The 21343-nt window shown below is 42.4% G+C and overlaps 1 protein-coding gene across 1 annotated transcript in view; it reads left to right on the top strand.

The window, feature by feature from the left end:
- PTPRJ (protein tyrosine phosphatase receptor type J) overlaps positions 1 to 21343 on the top strand; it is a 153943-nt gene that overhangs the window by 103348 nt on the left and 29252 nt on the right. Inside the window, exons 6-10 of the mRNA XM_045014385.1 lie at positions 1298 to 1570; positions 3659 to 3931; positions 11532 to 11804; positions 18870 to 19136; positions 19942 to 20214. Of these exons, the coding sequence (XP_044870320.1) occupies positions 1298 to 1570; positions 3659 to 3931; positions 11532 to 11804; positions 18870 to 19136; positions 19942 to 20214 (1359 nt within the window). The remainder of the gene's footprint in view (positions 1 to 1297; positions 1571 to 3658; positions 3932 to 11531; positions 11805 to 18869; positions 19137 to 19941; positions 20215 to 21343) is intronic.

Raw genomic sequence — 21343 nt, forward strand, 5'->3', positions numbered from 1 at the left:
TTATCTGCATCTTTAGGTGTCTAAATACCTTTGAACGTTTAGCCCTAAATTCCTCTGGCAGTAGTGGCCCCTATGAAGCATTTTGCCAGCTGGGGATCACTCAAGTGCAGGACCTTAGGGCTGCCCAGAAGATTCAGGGGGCCTGGAGTCTTCGGCGGCGGGTCCCAGGGCGGAAGGACCCCCCCGCCGTCGAAGACCTGCCCCGGGACCCGCTGCCGAAGTGCCGGAAGGACCCCCCGCCACAGGTCTTCGGGGCACTTCGGCGATGGGTCCCAGGGCGGAAGGCGCTCCTGCCGCCGAATTGCCACCGACGACGCGGAGTGGAAGAAGCTCCGGGGGTCCGGGCCCCGCGAGAGTTTTCCGGGGCCCCCGGAGCGAGTGAAAGACCTCGCTCCAGAGACACCAAAAAACTCTCGTGGGGGCCTCTGCCGGGCCCGGAGCCTGGGGCAAATTTACAAACCTATTTGTTTTATTGTCTCACAGTGATTCCACAAGTTAACTATGTTGCATACAAGAAATTGTTTTTTAAATGCAATTCTAATAACTTCATTTTTTATTTCATCACATGCCCTCTTGTCCTGTATCATGGAAAGGATAAATAAATACATTTCCTGCCGTACAATAACAACAATAAATTCCCTGAAACCATGTTAGACTACAACACTGTGACTAATGTATAACATGGACAAGAAGCCAAATGATGCATTGTAACTGACTTACAACTAATCTGAATTAGGAAATGGACAGAGATACATTTTCAGATTTATATTGCCAAATATAAGCACTATTTTTTCCTTAGATACTGTTTCTTTTTTTAGAAAGTATTCCTGGTCTGGTATCAATAACTGTATTTTTCCTCCAACAGCTCCGAGTCCCAGTTTGTAACATTCAAGTTATAAATCTTGGTACAAGACAATTAAATTTAACCTTGCAAAACAATGAAATTGTTGCTTCTGAGTACACCCATAGGATTGACATCATTTCAGAAAATGATACTTCTTATGCTACCAACCAAACATTCCAAACCACATATGTGGTAATTAAATTATTAGAGCCTGGTATTTTCTGTACATTTGAAATATTTCCTTTAGCAGCAGATAAGACTGAAGGACACCCAAACAGAACAAGCACATATACAAGCGCATATATTTGAAATGTTCATTTTTTTAAAGGTACCTTTTCTCCCAATATCTCTGTTAATAATGTTTAAGAATTTTGCTGGAGGGTGATCCTACATGTTTTCCTAAATACTACTCGCTCTCTAAAAATGTATGTGTTTTTGTTTTTCCCCAAACAGAGCCCAGTCCAGTTTCTGACATCCAGGCCACAAATATCGGCACAGAACAAGTGACCTTAACATGGAAAAACAATGACACTGCTGCTCCTAATTACACATATGTGATATACACTGATGGGAATGGAATTTCGCCTACTCGGAACCAAACCTCCCAAAACAAAACTGCTGTAATTCGGGGATTACAGCCTGGTACCCTTTATAACTTCACAATAGTTCCACTAGCAGCGGATAACATGACTAAAGGAGACCCAGAATTCAAACACATCTATACAAGTAAGTAATAGAAAGATACAGTACATGTTGCTTACAATTAAATACACTCTTTCTTTTCTCTATTACCCCTTCCCCCAAGTTATGTGTATTCGTTTATGTAATAAAAATACTCCATATTGTCATCTTGTCTCCTCTTATGTGCTCCAGCCTTTACGTTTCTGTTAGAATAAAAGTTTGGCTGTGAAAGCATGTGAGATTATCAAATCACTGATTGGAAATTAGCTCATTTTTCATTCTGAATATTTCAGACGTGGAACCAATGTCCTGTTCACCAGGAGGGCCCATTACTGGCATCTGGCCAAGCTCTGCTCAGCACAAACCTAATGATACTGGTGCTCAAAGTATATCTAAACCTGGAGCTGGGGTGTGTGATTCCCAGCTCAAGGAGACATGCTTGCATGCTAAAAGCAGAGTGTAGCCATGGTGGTGAGAGCGGCAGTATGGTCTAGCTGTCCTGAGTATGTGCCTATGGTCTTTAATAGGCATGTACTCAGGGTGGCTAGGCGATTCCTCTACCAGTGCTGCCATGGCTACACACTTTTTTAGTGTGCTAGCTCAATGAGCGCTAGTACACGTATGTCTCCTTGAGCTGGGAATCACACTTCCGGCTCTCAGTGTAGACATCTGCTAAGACACATCTTTGTTCTTCTAATGCTGAGGCTGGTGGAGTGCAGTTGAGTTCCACCACAACCTAGAGCAGCTTAAGGGTTGTACCAAGGGCTAGATTTTCAAAGGTATTCAGGCACGTAAAGATGCAGATAGGTGCCTAATGGGATTTTTTATGCACCTTATCTGCATCTTTAGGTGTCTAAATACCTTTGAACGTTTAGCCCTAAATTCCTCTGGCAGTAGTGGCCCCTATGAAGCATTTTGCCAGCTGGGGATCACTCAAGTGCAGGACCTTAGGGCTGCCCAGAAGATTCAGGGGGCCTGGAGTCTTCGGCGGCGGGTCCCAGGGCGGAAGGACCCCCCCCCCGCCGTCGAAGACCTGCCCCGGAACCCGCTGCCGAAGTGCCGGAAGGACCCCCCGCCACAGGTCTTCGGGGCACTTCGGCGATGGGTCCCAGGGCGGAAGGCGCTCCCGCCGCCGAATTGCCACCGACGACGCGGAGTGGAAGAAGCTCCGGGGGTCCGGGCCCCGCGAGAGTTTTCCGGGGCCCCCGGAGCGAGTGAAAGACCATGCTCCAGGGACCCCAAAAAACTCTCGTGGGGGCCTCTGCCGGGCCCGGAGCCTGGGGCAAATTTACAAACCTATTTGTTTTATTGTCTCACAGTGATTCCACAAGTTAACTATGTTGCATACAAGAAATGTTTTTTTAAATGCAATTCTAATAACTTCATTTTTTATTTCATCACATGCCCTCTTGTCCTGTATCATGGAAAGGATAAATACATACATTTCCTGCCGTACAATAACAACAATAAATTCCCTGAAACCATGTTAGACTACAACACTGTGACTAATGTATAACATGGACAAGAAGCCAAATGATGCATTGTAACTGACTTACGACTAATCTGAATTAGGAAATGGACAGAGATACATTTTCAGATTTATATTGCCAAATATAAGCACTATTTTTTCCTTAGATACTGTTTCTTTTTTTAGAAAGTATTCCTGGTCTGGTATCAATAACTGTATTTTTCCTCCAACAGCTCCGAGTCCCAGTTTGTAACATTCAAGTTATAAATCTTGGTACAAGACAATTAAATTTAACCTTGCAAAACAATGAAATTGTTGCTTCTGAGTACACCCATAGGATTGACATCATTTCAGAAAATGATACTTCTTATGCTACCAACCAAACATTCCAAACCACATATGTGGTAATTAAATTATTAGAGCCTGGTATTTTCTGTACATTTGAAATATTTCCTTTAGCAGCAGATAAGACTGAAGGACACCCAAACAGAACAAGCACATATACAAGCGCATATATTTGAAATGTTCATTTTTTTAAAGGTACCTTTTCTCCCAATATCTCTGTTAATAATGTTTAAGAATTTTGCTGGAGGGTGATCCTACATGTTTTCCTAAATACTACTCGCTCTCTAAAAATGTATGTGTTTTTGTTTTTCCCCAAACAGAGCCCAGTCCAGTTTCTGACATCCAGGCCACAAATATCGGCACAGAACAAGTGACCTTAACATGGAAAAACAATGACACTGCTGCTCCTAATTACACATATGTGATATACACTGATGGGAATGGAATTTCGCCTACTCGGAACCAAACCTCCCAAAACAAAACTGCTGTAATTCGGGGATTACAGCCTGGTACCCTTTATAACTTCACAATAGTTCCACTAGCAGCGGATAACATGACTGAAGGAGACCCAAAAGTCATACACATCTATACAAGTAAGTAATAGAAAGATACAGTACATGTTGCTTACAATTAAATACACTCTTTCTTTTCTTTATTACCCCTTCCCCCAAGTTATGTGTATTCGTTTATGTAATAAAAATACTCCATATTGTCATCTTGTCTCCTCTTATGTGCTCCAGCCTTTCCATTTCTGTTAGAATAAAAGTTTGGCTGTGAAAGCATGTGAGATTATCAAATCACTGATTGGAAATTAGCTCATTTTTCATTCTGAATATTTCAGACGTGGAACCAATGTCCTGTTCACCAGGAGGGCCCATTACTGGCATCTGGCCAAGCTCTGCTCAGCACAAACCTAAATGATACTGGTGCTCAAAGTATATCTAAACCTGGAGCTTGGGGGTGTGATTCCCAGCTCAAGGAGACATGCTTGCATGCTAAAAGCAGAGTGTAGCCATGGTGGTGAGAGCGGCAGGATGGTCTAGCTGTCCTGAGTATGTGCCTATGGTCTTTAATGGGCGTGTACTCAGGGTGGCTAGGCGATTCCTCTACCAGTGCTGCCATGGCTACACACTTTTTTAGTGTGCTAGCTCAATGAGAGCTAGTACACGTATGTCTCCTTGAGCTGGGAATCACACTTCCGGCTCTCAGTGTAGACATCTGCTAAGACACATCTTTGTTCTTCTAATGCTGAGGCTGGTGGAGTGCAGTTGAGTTCCACCACAACCTAGAGCAGCTTAAGGGTTGTACCAAGGGCTAGATTTTCAAAGGTATTCAGGCACGTAAAGATGCAGATAGGTGCCTAATGGGATTTTTTATGCACCTTATCTGCATCTTTAGGTGTCTAAATACCTTTGAACGTTTAGCCCTAAATTCCTCTGGCAGTAGTGGCCCCTATGAAGCATTTTGCCAGCTGGGGATCACTCAAGTGCAGGACCTTAGGGCTGCCCAGAAGATTCAGGGGGCCTGGAGTCTTCAGCGGCGGGTCCCAGGGCGGAAGGACCCCCCCGCCGTCGAAGACCTGCCCCGGGACCCGCTGCCGAAGTGCCGGAAGGACCCCCCGCCACAGGTCTTTGGGGCACTTCGGCGATGGGTCCCAGGGCGGAAGGCGCTCCCGCCGCCGAATTGCCACCGACGACGCGGAGTGGAAGAAGCTCCGGGGGTCCGGGCCCCGCGAGAGTTTTCCGGGGCCCCCGGAGCGAGTGAAAGACCATGCTCCAGGGACCCCAAAAAACTCTCGTGGGGGCCTCTGCCGGGCCCGGAGCCTGGGGCAAATTGCTCCACTTGCCCCCCGCTCTGGGCGGCCCTGCAAGACCTCTGTCATACCACTACACTTGAAAGAGATAAGGGGGCAGATGGGGCACTGGATGGGTAGCATAGAGACACCTATGCCAGTTCAGTCCCCACAGGAGTTTCCCTAAGCCTGGGGATCCCAGCTATGTATTTTTAGCCCATGCTGAAGTCTGTGCCCCTGCATCTACACTGCTATTTTTAGCTGTGCTAGTGTGGGTATGTTTATCCATGCTGCAATCACACCTCTGATTGCAGTGTAGACATATACCCTAAAATGAAGTAGACTAGATGTGGAGATAATGATGAAAGAAAAAAGGGATATGTCCTAGAGCAGGGGTTGGCAACCTTTCAGAAGTGGTGTGCCGAGTCTTCATTTATTCACTCTAATTTAAGGTTTCGTGTGCCAGTCATACATTTTAACATTTTCAGAAGGGCTCTTTCTATAAGTCTATAATATATAAACAAAGCTATTATTGTATATAAAGTAAATAAAGTTTTTAAAATATTTAAGAAGCTTCAATTAAAATTAAATTAAAATGCAGAGCCCCCCGGACCGGTGACCAGGACGCAGGCAGTGTGAGTGCCACTGAAAATCAGCTTGTGTGCCGCCTTTGGCACGCGTGCCATACGTTGCCTACCTCTGTCCTAGAATAACACTGATTTTGTAAAATAATCCACCCAACCAAGTTTCTTCATTAGCAATATCAAATAAAGATTTATTTTTTTTAACCATATAGTAACTCTGCATATAATAACTCTGATCTTGCAATGGATATAGTGATGATAGCAGGAGACGTTTGTTGTGATTAATCTATGATAGTGTGGAGTACAGAAGATGTTTGTTATGGTCAAGTTGTACAATTCTTATTACAGCAATAGAAATTCACATGGTCTTGGATTCCTCCAGGATGGAGACATCTGTGAGACCGTAATTTGTCATAGTCATGAACTTTGTATTTTGCAGCTTGCTCATAACTGCAGTATGTGTTTCTTCTGGAGCAACAACGTCAATATTATTCACCTTAAGAACTCTTGAAAGATAGTCACGCTTAGCATGACAGACCTTGCACATGAAGTTGAGCTGGTCCCACAGTTCTCTGGCCTAATGACTGTCCCATTGGGAATAAATACTTACAGTTATTAGGTCAGAGAGACAACGCACATGTGTTTCTGTAGTGCAGTGATTAGAGCACCCACCTGGGAGATCCAGGGTCCAGCCCCACATCAGAATATCCCACAGCTTAGTGACTAGAGCATTGCTCCTGAGAAGTGTCGGATACCCCTATTCAAATCCTTTCTCCCACTTTCCCTGACCGGGGGGAATTGGACCTGGGTCTCCCACATGCCTGGTGAGTCCTCTAATCACTATGCTAAAAGTCATAAGGCTGGCTCTGCTGCTGCCTCCTCTGGGTTTTGAATAGGACCGAATGTAGTAGGCAACCTCAGAACATCAGGCCCTGCATGTGACTTGGGCGGCCAAATGTCTATCTTCTCCTGGTTTGTGAATCACTGGGACTTAGCCCTTCCTAAGTATCTGGACACCTAGAGGGGGGCAGCAGTGTGCATGCTCAGAGACAGAAACTTAGGTGCCTAGGGAACTATTACCTTGAAAGTTTGAGCAGTTACAGGGGTTGGGCAGGAGTTTTGTGCATCATAAGGGAGCCAAAACTGAGACTTAGAAATGTAAAATAGGGACTTAAGCACCTAGCTCCTTTTTTGCATTGACCCCTAAGAGCCTGATCCAAGGCCTGTTGAAATTCATGAGAGTCTGTCCTCAAGCGCTATGAAAATAGCTGGTAGTACACACAGACTGAAGGCTCAAAGTCAGTTTTATAGAATCATAGAATTGTAGGGCTGGAAGGGACCTGATGAGGCCATCTAGTCCAGCCCCCGGTGCTGATGCTGAACCAAGTATATCTAGACCATTTCTCACAGGAGTTGGTCCAACCTGTTGTGTTGGCTTACAATGCTTAGTTTACATTTGATAGAGAGGTACACGTCTTACTTACTTACTTACCACGACTGGAAGAAATCTGTTTTCTCTTTGGTGGGTGACAGATTTCAGAACATATTTTCAGTATATATACAGCTCCTTAAATATCATTTACACGTACATCTCATAAACATAAAAATGATCAGCATGATCCTGGCTTTCATTTAAGACTTCATGTGATATTCTGTATGGATAAATACTCTGAAGGCAGTGTGTTAGACGTAGTGACTATCAGGCCAATTAAGAGTTGTTGGTACTCAACAGTGAACCCTTTGCCAGAAGACATCAATGGGACTCCGTGTCCCAGTGTCATCCGCACATTTTATAAGCATACTCTCCATCCAGTCAGCCAAGTCATTAATGAAAATGTTGAATACCACCAAACCCAGGACAGTCCTATGGGACCTCACTAGATATGTCCTCTCAGCTTCACAGCAAACCATTAATAACTGCTATTTAACTGGTCTTTCAGCAAGCTGTGTACCCACCTTATAGTAAATTAATCTAGACAACGCATTTCCTAGTTTGCTTATGAGATTACCCTATGGGACTGTGTCAAAAGCCTTACACAAAGCAACATGTATTATGTCTACTGTTCTCCTCCCCCGCGAATCCCTTAGACTGATAACCCAGTGAAAGAAGTAAATTAGGTTGATTTAGCATGATCTGTTCTTAACAAATCCATGTTGGCTATTACCTTTTATCCTATTATCCTCTAGGTGTGTACAAATTTATTGTTTAGTAATGTATATCTTTCCAGGTATTAAAGTCAGACTAACTGGTCTATATTTCCCCAGGTCTTCTTTGTTCCCCTTTTTAAAGATAGGCACTTTATTCTGCCATTCTCTAGTCCATCTTTCATGAGCTCTTGAAGATAATCGCTAATGGTTCCAAGATTGCTTCAGCTAGCTCCTTAAATACCCTAGTCTGAATTCTATCAGGCCCAGCCAACTTGAATACATCTACATTATTTAAATATCCTTTAACTTGTTCTTTCCCTTGTCTGGCTTGTGTTCCTCCCCCTTAGTGTTAAATTGTGACAAGATGCTTAAAACAATATTATCATTTTAGTGAAGACTGAAGCAAAGTTAGATGTTAACTTCTCAGCCTTCTTTATGTAGTCTGTTATCTCTTCTACCCTGCTAAATAGTGGGCCTACATTTTCCTTTGTCTTTCTCTTGCTATAATTTATTTATAGAACCTCTTCTTATCGCCTTTTATGTCTCGTGAAGTGTAACTCACCGAATCCCTTAGCCTTTTCGATTTCACTCCTACATGCTCATGCTATTCTTTTGTACTCATCCTCAGTAATTTGATCATGTTTTCACTTTTTGTAGGATTCCTTTATGATTTTAAGCTCATTAAAGGGCTCATGATGGAGCCCTATCAGTATCTTACTTTTCTTCCTATCTTTCCTTCACATCAGGATACTTTGCTGTGCATCTTTAATCTTGTTTCTTTGGGAAACTGCCAGCTCTCCTGAGCTCCTTTTTTCCCTTAGATTTTCTTTCCATGGGGCCTTACCTACCAGTTCTCTGAGTGAGTAAAAATTTGTTTTTTTGAAGTCCATTGTCCTTTTTCTGCTGCTCTCTCCTCCTTTTCTTTAGAATCATGAAATCTATCATTTGAAGACCACCTTCAGTCTTCTACCTTCAGATTCCCAACCAACTCTGTTCTGCTTTTCAGTTTCAAGTCTAAAATAACAGGTTTCAGTGTTAGCCATGTTAGTATTTGCTGTATTAGCAAAAAAAACCAAAAAACGAGGAGTCCTTGTGGCACCTTAGAGACTAACAAATTTATTTGGGCATAAGCTTTTGTGGGCTAGAACCCACTTCATCAGATGTATGAAGTAAAAAATACAGGAGCAGGTATCAATACATGAAAGGATGGGGGTTGCTTTACCAAGTGTTAGGTCAGTAGTTAGGTTAGGTCAGGCCACCTACTACAAGACAGGTCCAACAAAGAAAGTTACAGAACACCAATAGCTGTCACCTACAGCCCCCAACTAAAACCTCACCAGTGCATCATCATGGATCTACAATCTATCCTGAAGGACAATCCCTCACTCTCACAGACCTTGGGAGACAGGCCAGTACTCGCTTCCAGACAGCCCCCAACCTGAACCAGCAACTACACACCACACAACAAAAACACCAACCCAGGAACCAAACCCTGCTACAAACCCTGGTGCCAACTCTATCCACATATCTGTTCAAGGGACACCATCATAGGTCCTAATCACATCAGCCAGACCATCTGGGGCTTGTTCGCCTGCACATCTACCAATGTGATATGTGCCAGCAATGCCCCTCTGTCATGTACATTGGCCAAACTGGACAGTCTCTACGCAAAAGAATAAATGGACACAAATCTGACATCAGGAATCATAACATTCAAAAACCAGTAGGAGAACACTTCAATCTCTCTGGTCACTCAATAACAGACCTCAAAGTAGCAATTCTTCAACAACAAAAAACTTCAAAAACAGACCAACGTGAATCTGCAGAACTGGAATTAATTTGCAAACTAGATACCATCAGATTAGGCCTGAATAAAGATGGGGAGTGGATGGGTTATTACAAAACCTAAGCTTAATTTCCCCAATTCTAAATTCTCCCTACTGTTACTCACACCTTCTTGTCAACTGTCTGTAATGGGCCACTGTCTAACCACTTCAAAAGTTATTTTTCCTCCCTTAATATCCTGCTGTTAATTGTTTTATCTTGTTAGATTGACTTAACAATTGGTAAAGCAACCCCCATCCTTTCATATATTTATACCTGCTCCTGTATCTTTTACTTCATACATCTGATGAAGTTGGTTCTAGCCCACGAAAGCTTATGCCCAAATAAATGTGTTAATCTCTAAGGTGCCACAAGTCTAAAATGGTTGCCCTGCCCCCAGTTACTTCCTTCAGCTTCTGACATGAGAAATTGTCCCCAGTACATTGCAAGAATTTATAGGATATTTTGTATTTTGCCTTGTTACTTTTCCAACAGATGTCTGAGTAGTTAAAGTCTCCATTACTTGTGTTTTAGTTATTTCTGTTGTTTGTTCTATAAATGCCTCATCTACCTCATCCTGATTAGTGGTCTATAGTAGACCCCTAGCATGATATTGCCAGTTGTTTGTTCCCCTCTTTTATTGTCACCCAGAGACTTTCTACTGGTCTGCCTGTCACCTCCTTGTGGACCTCAGTACGAGTGTAAATATTCTTGATGTATAATGCAATGTCCCCTCCTTATGTTGTTACACTGTATGTACAAGCTAGTCTAGCCGGTCCTCCACAGTGGAGTAACCTGCACTGATATATAGGGATTCACAGCAGGTTGAACAACAGAAACTCATTATAGCAGTAGAATAAATTCACGTTCTCTGGACCATGAAAAAGGAAAGAACAAAATATGGGCCCGCCAGTCCAATGGGCCCATTGTAACTTTATCCCACATGATGTGAAAAATGCCGGTTTTATTTGTGTAAATATCAAAACAGTTCTTGGAAATTTACAAACCTATTTGTTTTATTGTCTAACAGTGATTCCACAAGTTACCTATGTTGCATACAAGAAATTGTTTTTTAAATGCAATTCTAATAACTTCATTTTTTATTTCATCACATGCCCTCTTGCCCTGTATCATGGAAAGGATAAATAAATACATTTCCTGCCGTAGCAATAACAACAATAAATTCCCTGAAACCATGTTAGTCTACAACACTGTGAATAATGTATAACGTGGACAAGAAGCCAAATGATGCATTGTAACTGACTTACGACTAATCTGAATTAGGAAATGGACAGAGATACTTTTTCAGATTTATATTGCCAAATATAAGTACTATTTTTTTCTTAAATACTGTTTGTTTTTTTGGAAAGTATTCCTGGTCTGGTATCAATAAATGTATTTTTCCTCCAACAGCTCCCAGTCCCAATTTGTAGCATTCAAGTTATAAATCTTGGTACAAGACAATTAAATTTAACCTTGCAAAACAATGATATTGTTGCTTCTGAGTACACCCATAGGATTGGCATCATTTCAGAAAATAATACTTCTTATGCTACCAACCAAACATTCCAAACCACATATGTTGTAATTAAATGATTAGAGCCTGGTATTTTCTGTACATTTGAAATATTTCCTTTAGCAGCAGATAATAAGACTGAAGGACACTCAAACAGAACAAGCACATATACAAGCGCATATATTTGAAATGTCCATTTTTAAAGGTACCTTTTCTCCCAATATCTCTATTAATAATGTTTAAGAATTTTGCTGGAGGGTGGTCCTACACGTTTTCCTAAATACTACTCTCTCTCTAAAAATGTATGTGTTTTTGTTTTCCCCAAACAGAGCCCAGTCCAGTTTCTGACATCCAGGCCACAAATATCGGCACAGAACAAGTGACCTTAACATGGGAAAACAATGACACTGCTTCTCCTAATTACACATATGTGATATACACTGATGGGAATGGAATTTCGCGTACTCGGAACCAAACCTCCCAAAACAAAACTGCTGTAATTCGGGGATTACAGCCTGGTACCCTTTATAACTTCACAATAGTTCCACTAGCAGCGGATAACATGACTGAAGGAGACCCAAAAGTCATACACATCTATACAAGTAAGTAATAGAAAGATACAGTACATGTTGCTTACAATTAAATACACTCTTTCTTTTCTCTATTACCCCTTCCCCCAAGTTGTGTATTCATTTATGTAATAAAAATACTCCATATTGTCATCTTGTCTCCTCTTATGTGCTCCAGCCTTTCCATTTCTGTTAGAATAAAAGTTTGGCTGTGAAAGCATGTGAGATTATCAAATCACTGATTGGAAATTAGCTCATTTTTCATTCTGAATATTTCAGACGTGGAACCTATGTCCTGTTCACTAGTGGGGCCAAGCTCTGCTCAGCACAAACCTAAATGATACTGGTGCTCAGAGTATATCTAAACCTGGAGCTGGGGTGTGTGATTCCCAGCTCAAGGAGACATGCTTGCATGCTAAAAGCAGAGTGTAGCCATGGTGGTGAGAGCGGCAGGATGGACTAGCTGTCCTGAGTATGTCTTATGGTCTTTAATGGGCATGTACTCAGGGTGGCTAGGCGATTCCTCTACCAGTGCTGCCATGGCTACACACTTTTTTAGTGTGCTAGCTCAATGAGAGCTAGTACACGTATGTCTCCTTGAACTGGGAATTACACTTCCAGCTCCCAGTGTAGACATCCGCTAAGACACATCTTTGTTCTTCTAATGCTGAGGCTGGTGGAGTACAGTTGAGTTCCACCACAACCTAGAGCAGCTTAAGGGTTGTGCTAAGGGCTAGATTTTCAAAGGTATTCAGGCACGTAAAGATGCAGATAGGTGCCTAATGGTATTTTTTAGGCACCTTATCTGCATCTTTAGGTGTCTAAATATCTTTGAACGTTTAGCCCTAAATCCCTCTGGCAGTAGTGGCCCCTATGAAGCATTTTGCCAGCTGGGGATCACTCAAGTGCAGGACCTCAGGGCTGCCCAGAAGATTCAGGGGGCCTGGAGTCTTCGGCGGTGGGTCCCAGGGCGGAAGGACCCCCCGCCGTCGAAGACCTGCCCCGGGACCCGCTGCCGAAGTGCCGGAAGGACCCCCCGCCGCAGGTCTTCGGGGCACTTCGGCGATGGGTCCCAGGGCGGAAGCACCTCCCGCCGCCGAATTGCTGACGACGACCCGGAGTGGAAGAAGCTCTGGGGGCGCTCGTTCCAGGGATCCCATAACATACTCTCGTGGGGGCCTCTGCTGGGCCCGGAGACTGCGGCAAATTGCCCTACTTGCCCCCCACTCTGGGCGGCCCTGCAAGACCTGTGTCATACCACTACACTTGAAAGAGATAAGAGGGCAGATGGGGCACTGGATGGGTAGCATAGAGACACCTATGCCAGTTCAGTCCCCACAGGAGTTTCCCTAAGTCTGTAACATCAAAAATACCTCATTCAGAGCACTTTCCAGGTGCTGTGCACTGCCTCAGAACTGCAAAACTGCTAGAAGGGGAGCTGAAGGTCTGTCCCAATCTCTCACACACACATATTTACATTCTGAATTTTCTTGTTACTATTTCACAGGTTTTTATCTAGGTGTATCTTAGTGATGAACTGTTAGGAACACAAAATTGTGTAGATTGGCAAAAAATATTGTTTGTTTTGTTTTGCTTCTAGCAATGGAAATAATCAATACACTTGTACCTAATTTAACCTGAAGAGACCCTTTCTCCCTGATAGGTAGCCCAACTAGTGTTTCTCTCCAATGGATTAACTGCATTTTGTTATGTCTCTTAACCTGTAGCTAGCTGACATGGTTCTCTTCTACTTTTGTATGTTGTTGGAAAGTCCGTGCTTTGTCAAATATGACAAAGGCAGTTTTTCATGCCTCCTGTGTTTCTTCCCACTGTTGTGCTAGGATAGTTTAGAATTTATCAAGTCACAGTGACAGTGGGAATGTTTCCTGGAACTCCTATAACCGGAAAACATAAAATACTATGTTCTATATATGAAGCCAAGGAACACAGGACCAGTTTTATTAAAGTATTCAGATACTTGCAGGGGCAAATAACATAAGAACAGCCATACTGGGTCAGACTAAAGGTCCATCTAGCTCAGTTTCTTGTCTTCTGACTGTGGCCAATGCCAGGTGCCCAGAGGGAATGAACAGAACAGGTAATCATCAAGTGATCCATCCCCTGTCACCCATTCCCAGCTTCTGGCAAATAGAGGCTAGAGACACCATCCGTGCCCATCATGGCTAATAGCCATTGATGGACCTATCCTCCATGAATGTATCCAGTTCCTTTTTGAACCCTGTTATAGTCTTGGCCTTCACAACATCCTCTGGCAAGGAGTTCCACAGGTTGACTATGCCTTCTGTGAAAAAAAATACTTCCTTTTGTTTGTTTTAAACCTGCGGTCTCTTAATTTAATTTGGTCATGCCCAGTTCTTGTGTTATGAGAAGCAGTAAATAGCACTTCCTTATTTACTTTCTCCACACTAGTCATGATTTTAGAGACCTCTATCACAGCCCTCCTTAGTCGTGTTTTTTCCAAGCTGAAAACTCCCAGTCTTATTAATCTCGCCTCATATGGCAGATGCTCCATACCTGTAATCATGTGTCTTGCCCTTTTCTGAACCTTTTTGAATTTCAATATATCTTTTTTGAGATGGAGTGACCACATCTGCATGCAGTATTCAAGAAGTGGGTGTACCATGGATTTATATAGAGACAATATGATATTTTCTGTCTTCTTACCTATCTCTTTCTTAATGATTCCCAAGATTCTGTTCACTTTTTTGACTGCCGCTGCACATTGAGTGGATGTTTTCAGAGAACTATCTCATGCTTTAATTTTAAGTGAATGTGTACTCCTGAAAGTTGCAGAATTGACATCCCTGTAGACTGAAGTCCTCTCTGTCTATGCTATAGGCAGGGGAAGTGCAAAATTCCCCCTGTCAGCAAGCTTGACCTTTGCACTCTGCTTTCTAAGAGGAAAGGAGCCAGTGCATTTTCCATGACTGTTCACTTATTGGTCTCTCTGAGATTACCACTGACACTGATTCCAGTTGTGATAGTGGCTTATATGGAATAGAATTGATCTGTTGAATTGACTATGGCTAGCAACTCTCTTCACTCAGGTCACCAAACAGCCAGCAGGCTACAGTGGTTTACAATCATGAGCCTGAGCTGAAATCATACTGGTGATGTAAAGGTGACAGGCACTGCCTTACATTACCATTTCCATACAATCCCCTCCCAGAGTTGAATCTCATTACACAAAATCTTAATGTTTTCTGCCAATTTTTTTTCTTTATGCAATTAGTCTTTCTGTGATAAAGATAAACTACCTCTTTCTGTTTCTTAAGCAGAACCTAGTCCAGTTTTTAATATCTGGGTTACAAGCATCCTTGCATGTGAAGAAAACTTTGGCAAAATGATGATAGTGCTGCTTCTGAGTACAATTACAGGATACACATTGAAAATGAAACTTCACCAGTTGGGAATCAGACCTTTAAAACCATGTGTGCTGTAGTTATAGATGTAGAACCTGGAACCTCTTACAAGTTCCCAATATTTCCACTAACAGCAGATAATAAAAGTGAAGGAGACCCAAATGCCACAAACATCTGTATAAGTCACAGTCACACACAGTTCTTTCAGCTAAATATCTATTCGGTACTTCTGAGAGCTGTTTGTTCACCTAGGCTTCTTCATTCAATATACTTTCATGTACATATAGCATTTGAGTTCATGAGTTTGTAATTTATTCAATCTGATACATTCTTGGGGAGAAAAAAAATCTAAAATCTAGGTGTGTTCATAATTAGAGAAGTCAATCTCTAAATTAGCTATTTTTACAACAGCAGTGGTTGGGGCTTCTGAGAGTAGAGGCTAAATCATTTTTGTTAAGGGTGAGATCCACTGCACTTATACACGGCTCAAATAATCAGACTTTGTGATGAGTCGGGGTATTGCGCATTGATGAATCTGCTGGACCAGATGGGACCCAGTGTGGTAATTCCTATGGAATGCATGGGGGTTGGAGAGGCAAACTTCATTATTGTGTCTTGCTGTTCCCTTTCTATTTCTCACGGTGTTACATCAAGACTTTCCATTCCCATCCTCCTATTCAAAACTGTCCTTTCCTTCTTAATGCTCACAATAGGCTCTTCCCTCCTAAATTTATGCCAGACCCGGATTAACTGATTGACACTTAAAGGAGGGGTTGTGGGAAGCACTGTGAAAATTCTGTTGGAGGCTATAAATTAATGGAGTCCCGCATTTAGCATCAGATATGTATAAAGCAAAAAAAAAAATCCCCTTTGATAAGTTTCATTCTAATATATCTGGCTGACCTGTGGGTGTGAAACTCAGTGCAATCAGGGCCAGCTCCCGGGTTTTCCCTGCACCAAGCAGCGGGGGGGGCGGGGGACCGTGGTCACAATCGGCGACATTTTGGCAGCAGCTCCACTGCACTGCTTTCTTCTTCAGCGTCACTTCGGCAGCAGGTCCTTCCCTCGGAGAGAGACCGAGGGACCCACCGCTGAATTGCCGCGGAAGAGTCCTACGTGCCGCCCCAAGCACCTGCTTGCTGAGCTGGTGCCTGGAGCTGACCCTGAGTGCAACACTGAGAGACTCTAATGGCATATTTGGAATGATGATCTTCTTTTATATAGTCTTCTAATTGTAATCTTTGCAACTGTCTGTATAACTGCCCATATTATAATGCAATCTAGCTCCAGAATCTAACATTTAAAAGGCACATTTCTAGATTATTCCATATTCCGTATCGGAAAAGTCACTAAGATTTATGAAAATAACAGATGTAGAATCCTAGGGTTGGAAGAATCAGGGTTGGAAGGGACATCATCTGGTCCAACCCCCTGCCCAAAGCAGGACCAGTCCCCAGCGAAATCATCCCAGCCAGGGCTTTGTCAAGCCTGACCTTAAAAACCTCTAAGGAAGGAGATTCCACCACCTCCCTAGGTAACCCATTCCAGTGCTTCACCACCCTCTTGGTGAAAAAGATTTTCCTAATATCCAACCTAAACCTCCCCCACTGCAACTTGAAACCATTACTCCTTGTTCTGTCATCTGCTACTACTGAGAACAGTCTAGATCCTCTTTGGAACCCCCTTTCAGGTAGTTAAAAACAGCTATCAAATCCCATCTCATTCTTATCTTCTGCAGATTAAACAATCCTAGTTCCCTCAGCCTCTCCTCATAAGTCATGTGCTCCTGCCCCCTAATCATTTTTGTTGTCCTCCACTGGATTCTTTCCAGTTTTTCCACATCCTTCTTGTAGTGTGGGGCCCAAAACTGGACACAGTACTCCCAGATGAAGCCTCACCAATATCGAATAGAGAGGAATGATCACGTCCCTTGATCTGCTGGCAATGCCCCTACTTATACAGCCCAAAATGCCATTAGCCTTCTTGGCAACAAGGGCACACTGTTGACTCATATCCAGCTTCTCATCCACTGTAACCCTAGGTCCTTTTCTGCAGAACTGCTGCCTAGCCATTTGGTCACTACTCTGTAGCAGTGCATGGGATTCTTTCATCCTAAGTGCAGGACTCTGCACTTGTCCTTGTTGAACCTCATCAGATTTCTTTTGGCCCAATCCTCTAATTTGTCTAGGCCTCTCTGTATCCTATCCCTACCCTCCAGTGTATCTACCACTCCTCCCAGTTTAGTGTCATCTGCAAACTTGCTGAGGATGCAGTCCATGCCATCCTCCAGATCATTAATGAAGATATTGAACAAAACCAGCCCCAGGACTGACCTTTGGGGCACTCCGCTTGATACCGGCTTTCAGCTAAACATGGAGCCATTGATCACTACCCGTTGAGCCCGAGGATCTAGCCAGCTTTCTATCCAACTTATAGTCCATTCATTCAGCCTATGCTTCTTTAACTTGCTGGTAAGAATACAGTGGGAGACCATATCAAAATCGTTGCTAAAATCAATGAACAACACATCCACCACTTTCCCCCCATCCACGGAGCCAGTTATCTCCTCATAGAAGGCAATTAGGTTGCCTTGCCCATGACTTGCCCTTGGTGAATCCATGCTGGCTGTTCCTGATCACTTTCCTCTCCTTTAAATACTTCAGAATTGATTCCTTGAGGACCTGCTCCATGATTTTTCCAGGGACTGAAGTGAGGGTGACGAGTATGTAGTTCTCTGGATCCTCCTCCTTCCCTTTTTAAAAGATGGGCACTAAATTAGCCTTTTTCCAGTCATCCAGCACCTCCCCCGATCGCCACAAGTTTTCAAAGATAATGGCCAATGGCTTTGCAATCACATCTGCCAACTCCTTTAGCACCCTCTGATGCAGCGCGTCCGGCCCCATGGACTTGTGCTTGTCCAGCTTTTCTAAATGTAAGGTGATATAGATTAACTTTGTATATAAGAAGGCTACATAACTTGTAAGGCCATGGCAGATACCGAGAAACAGTTAGAGTATCTCACCATCACAGTCAAATCTTAATAAAATGGCAAGGTCAGAAGTGCACACAGATCTTGGGGTTGCCATACAAACTGGTAAAACTTAATGGTGTCCTGTCCAAGATAAAGAGCTAAATTCACTGGTACACTCCAGCTGCTTTGTACTGCTTTGCAGAGGCAAAACCAAGTTTACAGATTGGAATAACTAAAGTGGTTCCCTCAGCCAAAATGTGCCAATTAATCTAGCCCAGAACAGCTAGAAGAATGCCAGTTATTGTAAAAGAAGGGACTTCTTGATGTTAAGGCTATGAGATTGAGTATGGGAAATGCTGAGAGGTCAAGCATATGATAAGTCATGACAAGTCCTAGAATGGTATTAAGAACTTCCAGAACAAAGTCACTAGCAAGACATTGCATGAAAGTGTATTGAGGTACGTTCATAAGCAGAAAAGCTTGCCTTGCCATGTACATGATAAAAATGCCATTTCATGCTGTGCCCCATAAAATTAATGTTAGTATTTACTAGTCATGAAGCAAAATGAAACATGATTATAAATGACAAATGTTTGGATCACTGATATAAAATACTGTAGTTGATCTTACAAAAAAATCTATAGGGTAAAAACACAGTTAATATTGGAGCTCTAATTGTTTTGTTTTCCTTTCAGCGAATGTTCTTGCTGTACTAATAATACATACATTTTTTTTACCAAATAGAACCCAGTGTAGTTTCCAACCTCAAAGTTATAAATGTCAGCACAACCGAAGTAACACTGACATGGCAAAACAGTGATGCTGAGGCTTCTAAGTACACGTATAGGATACTCTATAAAGATGACGGAACTTCAGTTCAACAAAACATCACTTCCCAAACCATGAATGCCACCCTTACAGGATTGAAACCTGGTACCTTGTATCTATTTAAGGTATTCTCACGAGTTTCAGGGACTGAAGGAGACTCCAACCCCACAAATACTTATACAAGTAAGTCATTGAAATCTCTTTCAAGAAAACATTCTTAAATTATAATCTGTGATTTCAACATTTGTCACTTCATCACTTTGTCTGATTCATGACATTTCTATACATCTTTTCCAACCCAACAGATGTTTGAGTAGCTAAATTCCTCTATTACTTCTGTTTTGGATATTTTTGTTGTTTTTTCTCTAAATGCCTTGCCTACCTCCTCATCCTGATTTAGTGGTCTGTACTAGACCTCCCAAAATGACATTGCTCCTTGTTTTGTTTTGTTTTGTTTTTTCCTTCTTTTATCTTCACCCAGGAGGTTTGTCTGTCATCTCCTTCTGAACCTCAGTACAAGTATAAATATTCTTGATGTATAATGGAACACCACCTCCTTTTTTTGTTACACTGTATGTAAAAGCTAGTGTAGCAGATCTTCCACAGTGGAGTAACCTGCACTGATCTATAGGAATTCACAGCAGGTTAAACGGTAGAAACTCATTATAGCAAGCAATAGAATAAATTGACATATCTCTGGAACATGAAAATGAAAAGAACAAAAATTGGGACCACTAGCCATTGTAATTTTATCACAGATAGATAGTCTGATCAAATGCCAATTTTATTTGTGTAAATGTCAAAACAGTAAGTGGAAATTTACAACACTATTTGTTTATTTGTCCATTTTTTTTAAATGAACACCCCACCCCATACATCTATTAATAATTTTTAAGAATTTTGCTGGAGGGAGGTCCTACATGTTTTCCTAAATATTACTCTCTCTCTCTCTCTAAAAATGTATTTGTTCTTGTTTTTCCCCAACTAGAGCCCAGTCCAGTTTCTGACATTCAGGCCACAAATATCGGCACAGAACAAGTGACCTTAACGTGGGAAAACAATGACACTGCTGCTTCTAATTACACATATGTGATATACACTGATGGAAATGGAATTTCAGCTACTCGGAACCAAACCTTCCAAAACAAAAATGTGGTAATTGGGGGATTATGGCCTGGTACCCCTTATAACTTCACAATAGTTCCACTAGCAGCGGATAACATGACTGAAGGAGACCCAAAAGTCATACACATCTGTACAGGTAAGTAATAGAAATACACAGAATATGTTGCTTACAATTAAATGCAGGCACTCTTTCTTTCCTCTGTTACTCCCCACAACCCCAATGTACATGTATTTGTTTATGTAATAAAAGTACTCCATATTGTCATCTTGCCTCCTGTTATGTGCTCCAGCCTTTACATTTCTGTTAGAATAAAAGTTTGGCTGTGAGAGCATGAGATCATCAAATTACTGATTGGAAATCAGCTCATTTTTCATTCTGAATCTTTCAGAAGTAGAACTAATGTCCTGTTCATCATGGGCCAGTTGCTTGAGTCTGGCCAAGCTGTGTTCAGCACAAAGCTAGAGAGAAGTAATGCTAACAGTATACAGTATCTACACTTGTGGCTAAAGTTTGATTCCCAGCTCAAGGAGACATGCTTGCATGCTAAAAACAGAGCTTAGCCATGGTGGTGAAAGCAGCGGGATGGGCCAGCTATCCTGAGTATGTGCCTAGGGTCTTTGATGGGCATATATACTCCAGGTGGCTAGGCCATTCCTCTACTAGTGCTGCCATGGCTACAAACTTTTTTTAGTGTGCTAGCTCAATGAGAGCTAGTACAAGTATGTCTCCTTGAGCTGGAGATTACACTTCCAGCTCCAAGTGTAGACATCCGCTAAGACACATCTTCATTTCTCTAATTTTGAGGCTGGTGGAGGCCAGTTCAGCTCCACCATAACTTAGAGCAGCCTAATGGCTGCTCTAAGAGCCAGATTTTCAAAGGTATTCAAGCATGGGAAGATGAAGATTGGTGCCCAGTGGGACTTTTAAAGGTGCATTTAAAAATCCCAGTGGGCACATATCTGCATCTTTAGGTGTCTAAATACTCTTGAAAATCTGGCCCTAAATATCTCTGGCAGTAATGGTCTTTATGAAGCACTTTACCAGAGGATCACTTGAGTACAAGATCTCTGTCATACTCCTACACTTGGAAGGAGTATGGGGGCAGGTGGGGCACTGGATGGGTGGCATAGAGACACCAGTTCAGTCCCCTCCAGGAATTTCCCTAAACCCAGATGGATCCAAAAATGCCCCATTAAGAACACTTTCCAGGTGCTGTACTAAGTACTGCAAAACAGCTAGAAGGGGTGCTGAAGGTCTCTCTCTC

Source organism: Mauremys mutica, chromosome 4, assembly GCF_020497125.1.
Source record: "Mauremys mutica isolate MM-2020 ecotype Southern chromosome 4, ASM2049712v1, whole genome shotgun sequence".
In the NCBI taxonomy this organism is placed as follows: domain Eukaryota; kingdom Metazoa; phylum Chordata; order Testudines; family Geoemydidae; genus Mauremys; species Mauremys mutica.